Source organism: Eptesicus fuscus, chromosome 1 (assembly GCF_027574615.1).
Source record: "Eptesicus fuscus isolate TK198812 chromosome 1, DD_ASM_mEF_20220401, whole genome shotgun sequence".
Lineage (NCBI taxonomy): Eukaryota > Metazoa > Chordata > Mammalia > Chiroptera > Vespertilionidae > Eptesicus > Eptesicus fuscus.
The window spans coordinates 92542816-92551196 of NC_072473.1; the positions used below are offsets into that span (position 1 = coordinate 92542816).

An 8381-nucleotide genomic window follows, 5' to 3' on the forward strand; every position below is an offset into this window, starting at 1 on the left:
TACAATATTAAAAACCCAACTATAATTGATCCTAGCAACCATAAGTTTAAATTTTAGTAGAAACCAATTTATGAATGGATGTGTCTCTGAATCTAAATGGAAAAAAAAATCCTGGCAGATACTAAAAAACATAAGTGACTACAAAAAAACGTAAAAACATGTCATTCTTTCCATTCATATTTGACTATAAAAATAAGCACTGATGTTTGAATTTTCACAAAATAAAAACAATTCCTTGTGGCCACATGTTTCATTTTGCCATTTGATCTCATAAGCATAAAAATCTATTTTAATAAGAGCTTATCAAATTATATTTAGATATGGATCATATTTTGTTGCTGGAATTTAGAAACAAAACTGTTTCAACTACTTGTACTTTATTACATCTGCCTTTCTGACTGCCATTAAATGTATACTATAGAATTAGACACTTAGGAACATAAAGCTCTGTGGTCACATTAACTTTACAGAAGCCTTCAACATTGCACACACACTCCTCCCCCATCCCTCCCTCGAAGGATGGAAGAAGAAAGCAGGAACAAGGACGAGGAAATGAGGGAAGAGGAGGAAGGGGGACACGGGAGTAGGGAAAAATCAGTCTAAAATGTCAAGGATCACTGTGGGCTCAAGGCCATCAGAAGAAGGAAAGGTAGGCTCAAAACAACAGAAGTCAAACTTGATGGCAATTTGGTTTCTAAAATAGCAAGCGCGCGAGTGCGCGCGCACGCGCGCGCGCGCGCACACACACACACACACACACACACACACACACTTGAATATGTGATACAAGGGAGTATGCGTGAATGATGGAATTGGCTTACAACATGGCTGTGAGTCAGTGTTTGCGTGCCTTTCTATATTTAAATGCAGTGAGGTTACATATGCTAGACAAACTTGAAAGTGGACCATTGCTTGGCCACCCCCTAAGTGCATTTTTCATATGGCCATTTCATAAGAATCAGTTTCAACATCAAGAACCACAACCTCATGGTAATCAATGCTGTCAGTGGTGACAACAGTGGAGTCAAGAGGGTGAGTGGTGGCAGCAGGCTTGAGGGAGCCAGTGGCAGGGCTGGAGAGAGGTTCAGGGCGATCAGTAATGTCACACTCAAGGTGTCCAATAGCAGTGGTCTCAGGGTAGCAGGACATAGTGAGCTCAGAGTGTCCAGCAGTAGAGGGCTGAGGATAACCAGTGATGGCAGGCTTGACGTGGCCAATGGTGAGTTTAGGGTGGCTGGTGGCAGGGCTGAAGAGTCTCTTGGAGGGGCTTCCAGTAGGGATTTGGTGGCCAGGGACAGGCTTGGGGTGGCTGGAGGCAGGCCTGAAATAAACAGAGTCAGCCTTCAAGTGGACAGAGGAAGGCTTGAAATGGACATAGTCATCTTTGAAATGGACAGAGGCCTGCTTGCGGTAAACAGTGGCAGACTTGGGGTGACCAGAGGCGAGCTTGGAGTGGCTAAATACAGACTTGTGGTGGTCAGAAATAGATTTGTGGTAGGCACAGGCAGGCTTGGAGTGAACAGAGACTGGTGTGGGGTGGCCAGAGGCATGCTCAGGTTGGTCAGCTACATTACCAGGTAGTGGAACATGCCGGACATTCATTGGTATTTCCTCCAGAGCAGGACAGGCATGGGCATGGTCTTGTCCTTGAGCTTGGTCAAGGGCAGGGGCATGGGCATGGACACGGGCTAGGGCACTGGCCTCCCACATCTCACGTATATCAGTAATGACACCAGAGAGGAAGAGAATAGGGTGCCGAATAATATGGAAGATAGTCCAATATTCTCTTCGGAAATTCTCATTGAGCAGCCCATAGATCACAGCGTTGAGGCAGCTGTTGAAGTAGGCCATGAAGTGGGCTGCAAGATAAAGCCAGTTGGGGATCTTGCTTGCTATCTGTTTTGGGTTGATGGACACCAAGACAGTGAGCACATTGATAGGGCACCAACACACTGCAAAGAGGAGGAAGATCACGAACATGGTTAGAAAATTGTGAACCTCAGCAAGTTGGTTGTCAGGATTTTGCCCAGCAGGGTCACGGGCTGCCAGTACTTTCATCCAGATCCTCACATAGCAAAAACCCACTATGAGCAGAGGGAGGACAAAGTGGATACAGACGATGGTCACGGCAAAGATGGGGTTGTTCAGATAGTTGAAGATGCAGGTGTAGGTGCGAGGATCATACTCTATGGTGCCAATGTACATGTTGGGCAGGACAGCCAGGATGGTCATAATCCAGGTGACCACCAAGTAAATGCAGGTGTTGCGCACACTGAAGATCCGCTCGTACTGGAGGCTGTGACAGATGTAGCAGTAACGATTGATGGCAATTGCCATGATATTGAAGATAGAGCCAACCACACTCAGCCCTGTGATAAATCCGACCACCTGGCACTGTAACTTGCTCAGATTCCAGCCCCCAATGGCCATGGCATGCAGCATCAGAGGGTAGGGATAAATGGCCACCAGCATATTAGCCACCGAGAGGCTAACCACAAAGATGTTGCCTGAAAAACACATTCGGGGAGGGAGAGGTAGAAAGACAGAGAAGAATAAATGGTTAAGTATGGAAAACTACAAGTTTAAACTCGAGGAAAAGGCCAACTGGAATCTTGACAATGAGAATTCTAGAATTCTTTCAACGAAATACAGTTGTGTTTTTATTTTTATTTACAAACATATCCCAGGTGATTCTGATGCACAGTCAGGTTAGGGAGACCGGTTCTTTGTCCACATTATTTCTTCAAAAAGCAGGAAATACAAAAGCCCCTTGAGGAGCCCTTCACACTCACACAGCGACACAAAGCGACCATTTTAGACAAAAGCAAAATGCAAACGTTTGTTTTTTTTTTCCTGGGGGTAGCGTGGGGAGAGATGGGAAAGGGTGGTGGACATGAGCTAGATCAAGCTGTTGTAGGAAGCAGGATGGCAAGTGGGAGGAGGGAGAGATTGGAGTAACGTTGGGAAGCTTCCATACCCTGCACCCCCCAAAATTAGACCTCTGCCTTCTCTACCTAGCACTGCAATCATAATGCAAATAAGTCCACAGAGAACTATACTTTTCTTAGGCAGTCTTTCCCAGTGGAATTAGACAAGAATCTAAGACTCAGCCTAGTAAAATTTATTATTTCCGATATAACATAAGAATAAAAGCTGAGGGGAAGAGAGGGAACCTTGTAAAATTTAGTCTGAGACCAAAGAAATAGTGAGTAGGGTTTTTTGTTTTTTGTTTTTTTTTAAATCAGGAAAATCCTGCAAGGATTAATACAAGTGCATACTTGATGCTTGTCCAGGCTCTGAGCGGCCCAAGCACATTCGCCACCCTGCACCAGGGTCCGGCCCTTGGCACTGCTAAACAGGAAAATGAGGCGGAGGGGGGGTGGGGGTGGGTGGCGGCGGCGGCCTCCGGTTTCATATGGCAGCGGTAGGAACGTTTTAGTAAAACCTTTCAAAAAAAGAAGAAAGAAAGAAAGAAAGAAAGAAAGAAAGAAAGAAAGAAAGAAAGAAAGAAAGAAAGAAAGAAAGAAAGAAGAAAGAAAGAGAGAGAGAGAGAGAGAGAGAGAGAGAGAGAGAGAGTGGGAGGGAGGAAGGGAGGAAGGAAGGAAGGAAGGAAGGAAGGAAGGAAGGAAGGAAGGAAGGAAGGAAGGAGGAGGAGGAGGAGAGAAAGAGAGAGAGAGAGAGAGAGAGAGAGAGAGAGAGAGAGAGAGAGAAAGGAAAGAAGGAAGGAAGGAAAGAAGGAAGGAAGGAAGGAAGGAAGGAAGGAAGGAAGGAAGGAAGGAAGGAAGGAAGGAAGGGAGGAAGGAAAGATAGAAGCCAAATGAAGGCGGAGAATGCTCTTTCTCTGGAAGCACCTCATTGCTAATTAGCACTTGTTTAGCAAAATATTGCACTTCATCTGGGACCTGGAGAAAAGGAGTATTTTTTTCAAAGAGCAAAGGAATGGCTCCTCTGCCTCCTTATGCTGACTGGCGCTGCCAGGGCGCATGGCCTCGCTGTTTTCCACCCAAGAGGATTTTTCTAGGGTTTCCCTCAAAGTAATGAATTAGGCGAAGAGAAGCGGGAAACAGAGAGGGCAAAACCTTAAAAACAAAGCCACCCAGCCATGAAAACCTTTACTTGAATTATAGAAGGAAAGGAAGGAAAAAAGTAAAGGGAAGAAGAAAATTAAAGAAAAGAAAAATGGGCTTCTCAGGTGACCCTGGGCTGGGTGGTTCTGCCCCCTTGGGAGCGGACTACTAAAGTAAAGGTGAGGTCCAAGTGTGTGGTCCGTATCCCCAGGGGATCCGGGAGAAATCAAACACATCCACCAAAGTTTAGAAGAAAACTTTTAATGATTTCGTACCCTCCATGGCATTTTGAAACTTGTGTGGTGTTTCTGATTCTTTGACCCAGCAAAATAATCCCCCAGAGACAGACCGCCTTCTCCCTCGCGCTCCGACCTCCCGGGTCCAGTGGGTACTCGAACCCCTCCGACACCTCCCCTCCTCCATCTTTTCGCATCACCACCCCCGGGGGTCCAAGAGAGAACTTGGCCAGAGACCCCCGGGCGCTGGCCCCTCCCTTCCACGGCCAGAGGGCAGAGTTTGGACCCCTTTGCCCTCCTCTTTCCCTCTGATCCCTCTCCCACCCAACCTGCAAAGTGGGTTCACCGCTTCGCAATGTTTGCTGCCTCTACCCCCAGCCTAGGTCTCAGCCTCCAGCATCCTCATGCGCCTCTCCGCAGTCCTGCTAGCAGCCGGCTCCCCTTCCCTGAGCACTGGCTGGCAGCAAGAGAAGTCTCACTCGCCCGCTCTACCAGGTCCCAGATCCCCCTCGCTCTCCAGACTCTCTGAGCCCATCACCACCCTTCTAAGCACTTCTGCAACTCTCCTGCAATCCTGTCTTCTGTCCAACCCCAAGCTCCCGAGCCTCACCTCAGCCCCGCACTCAGACCCCCAGTACCTTGCTTACGGACTTCGGGATCTCCCCTGCTTCTTCCGTCGCTGCCACAGCCTGCTGCGCCCAGCCTGCCTCTCGCCTCTCTCCACCGTGCGCCCTGGGACAGGCGGATGGAGCTCGGCTCCCGCGGGCTCAGACCAACCTGCTCCATTCTCAGGCTCAGAGGTCTGTGCTCCGCTCTCCGGAGCTACCCAGGAGCCGCCCTGGATCCCAGGTCCTGGGAGAGTGGGGACTTGGCCCCCCAAAGGCACGGCTGCTGCGCTTCCTCGGGTAAGCGCCACAGCAGCCGGCAGCCGCTAGAACTTAACTTTCCCGGAGCGGGGGAGCGCGTCTCAGCTCCGCTGCTCGTAAGCGCCACAGCAGCCGGCAGCCGCTAGAACTTAGCTTTCCCGGAGCGGGGGAGCGGGTCTCAGCTCCGCTGCTCTCCCTGCGTCCATTTCGCCTCCGCGCGGCCACTTCTGTGGCGGCCAGCTCCGCCTGTTGTCCCCAGGTGGTTGCCGGACTCTCCGTTAGAGTGCCGCGTTCCTCTGCATCAGGTCCCTGACGGGGCAGGACTAGGCGGTTTGCCACACAATGCGAGCTTTGCACTTGGCCTCCCAAAGCTAAATCTCTGAGCTCCCTTAGCCTGGAAAAGTGCTAAGTTTATGGGGCCCATGCATAACATCACCGCTCAGATTCTCAGGGAATTGGGAGCAGGGACATTCAGTGTGAGGGCTTGTCCATAGATTCCCTATTCCCGACGCACAAACTAACACCATAGGTGTTGCTAGTGGCTGCCTGCTGCATAGAGAGAAGGAAGGGTAGCTTACCAGAATTTCGGAGCTTCTTGCTCTTCCCCACAGCCAAAATCACCAAGGAGTTGCCAGTGAGGTCTATGACGATGGTGATAACCATTACGCAGAACATTAAAGTGATTAGTGCTGGTGGGTAGTCTGGCTGTGGCAGCTTACAGCCAATACAGCCATATGGGGTAGGGACTGCCAAGGTAGGCACCATGTTGCTGCCAGAGACCGTTAGGATCTCCCAGGCAGTCCAGACAGCGAACACCTGCACTGTCACCAGGAGCTGCTTCGGAAAAGCTGCTTCCCCTCTGAGAAACAGAGAGCAAATGACAGCATCCTGCCCCCCTCTCCGTTGAGCTTTTAAAGCCTCAAGAGGGACATAGCCCCACCCCAAATCCCACCCCCTGACCAATCATACCTTCCTGACCACCCCTGCTTTAGTCACCAATTCTTCTTGGACAAATCCACATTGAGGTGTCATCTTGCTTCCGACTGCCTTATTTGTGCTTTCCCTCTAGTCACAAGCCCCCGCTTGAGCCTTTCCCTAGGTATTTGTAGTCGTGACAAGCTCAGAGTCCACCTCCCTCCCACAGACACCGCAGCCATTGCGCATCTGTGTTTGGCAAATTCTTCTCTCTCCGCTTCCAATGCAAACACTCTGCAAAGCAATGTAAACGGCAGAGCATGGTCATTGGGTCCTTCTTGGGGTGTAGTGTCAACCCAAGCCACTCTGAAGCCCCCAGCAGAGTGTGAAAGGTGGCCAGTGGCCCTTTGAACCCTGGATGTATGCTCCTACAGTCTCCTTAAGGGGTTCATCTTACTCACAGCACTTCAAAGCCTTCCACACTCCTAGGGGAGTAGGGAATAGCTGCTGGATGCTTCCACCCCGAATCTAGCCCCCCCCCCCCCCCCCCCGTCTGTAGGGAATGTAACCCTTCTCCTGTGCCTGACAGGAGCCCATTGGCATCCTTAGCATCAATGGCTGGTGGCTGCTCAGTCCAGTCCAGACTTGTGCTCTGCGTGAAGAGATGTTCCCTGCTCCGGGCTCTGGGAGCAGGGATAGAGCCTGTACTCTGGAAACAAGGGAAGGTGGCCACTCCAGCACAGCCTTGGGACAAGTGAGAGCGGGAGTTCATCCCCTCCCCAGCTGCCAGGCACCCTGGCGGCGGGAGCTCAGATGCTGCTTTGGAAAAAAAGGAAAACACCAAGAAAGCCTTTCTCTTGGGCCGCTGCTTCTCAAGTAGCTCTGGCTCCTGTGCTCCGCAGGTGGCGCAAAGCACTCGGGAAAGCTTTTGGATCTGAACCCCAGAAGTGGGATAGGGCGGAGGTGCCGGGAGGCTCAGCCAAGAAGCCACCAGGAGACCAGTACCACTACCCCCATCCCAGTTACAGCTTATTTCGGTCATTCTCCCTTGCCATTTCCTTCTGAGGGTCTCATTTCGTCTTCCTCTGGGTCAGGCTGTCCCCTAGCACAGTGGATCTCCCTCCCCAGGCATCACGGTTCCCTGGGTGTGCCTAGGTAAGCAGAGCGCGGGCCCGGGAAATCCTAATGGTCCCGGCTAAAAGAGCGAGATTCTCACACTTGCTCACTCAACAACCTTGGTCGCTAGAGTGGATTTCTGCCCGTTAATAAAAGTTATGGCTCTTGTTGAGAAAGCTCCCAGAAAATTTCAGCTAAATACCTTGAAAGTTTTCCTGACTTGTCTTGCCGCAGTAGGGGAGAGGGGGTTGCTTGTTCTGAGCGCCACCGTCTGGACAAGGCCGCCCTCCCGCCCCACCAGGAGAGGGGCGGAAACGGGGGAGGGGGGAGGGGCTGGGGGCAGGTTCCATGAGGGACTTCAAAGTTCAGGGACCTTTAACAGAAAAGCAGACCCAGCAGACAACTAGATTGCACACACTTTGTCTAGCTTAAAAGCCCAAGTAGGAATGTGTCCCTTGTTTGAAGATGAATACCCACACACACACCCACATACACCACACACACACACACACACACACACACACACACATACACACACATGAGAGAGAGAGACAGAGACAGAGAGAGAGAGACAGAGACAGAGAGAGAGACAGAGAGAGACAGAGAGAGAGACAGAGAGAGAGAGAGACAGAGAGACAGAGAGAGAGACAAAGAGAGACCTATCCTGCGCTCCCTACTGAGAAGGGGAATCCTTAGGTATAACAATCTTTTACCTGGAGCCTTTTCACATTCATTATCTCACTGCCCCACATAGTCCGTGAATTCTCAAGGCTGGAGTTAGTCAGGATTTATTCTTAAATGCAGCCCAAGAACCGGTTCTGCTATCCTCCCTAGGCAATTGTGAGCCCCGAAAAGGGGCAGCAGCCAAAAGCCCAGCCAAGCCTTGGAGTAGTAGTTCATCCACAACAGGCTACTGGTCCTGGTTTAGGTCCTTTAACTTGTGGCAAGGAAAGATTTTTTTTTAAATGCAAATAAACAAAAATTTGAAGGAGAAAGAGAAAACAAGCCTTATAGTGACTTAAGACACTGGAATCTCCTCTGCACACCCCCTCCCCAATCCTATTAAGAGACCTGGCAAACTGTTATTTCAGGCATTGTTATATTTCAGTGCACTGTACTTCTGAGATGTGATGGCTCCATAGCCTCTGGAGGACCAGGGTGGGTGCTGGGAATTCTCCGTG

At 50.3% G+C, this 8381-nt stretch overlaps 1 protein-coding gene across 1 annotated transcript; it reads right to left on the bottom strand.

The window, feature by feature from the left end:
- Window positions 1-936: 936 nt before the first annotated feature.
- On the bottom strand, window positions 937-5934 carry GPR50 (G protein-coupled receptor 50). The gene is made up of 2 exons (XM_028135466.2): window positions 5748-5934; window positions 937-2507 (listed from the first exon to the last, which is right to left on the bottom strand). Exons 1-2 carry the CDS (start codon window positions 5932-5934, stop codon window positions 937-939), a joined length of 1758 nt encoding a protein of 585 aa, XP_027991267.2.
- Between the last annotated feature and the right edge of the window lie 2447 nt (window positions 5935-8381).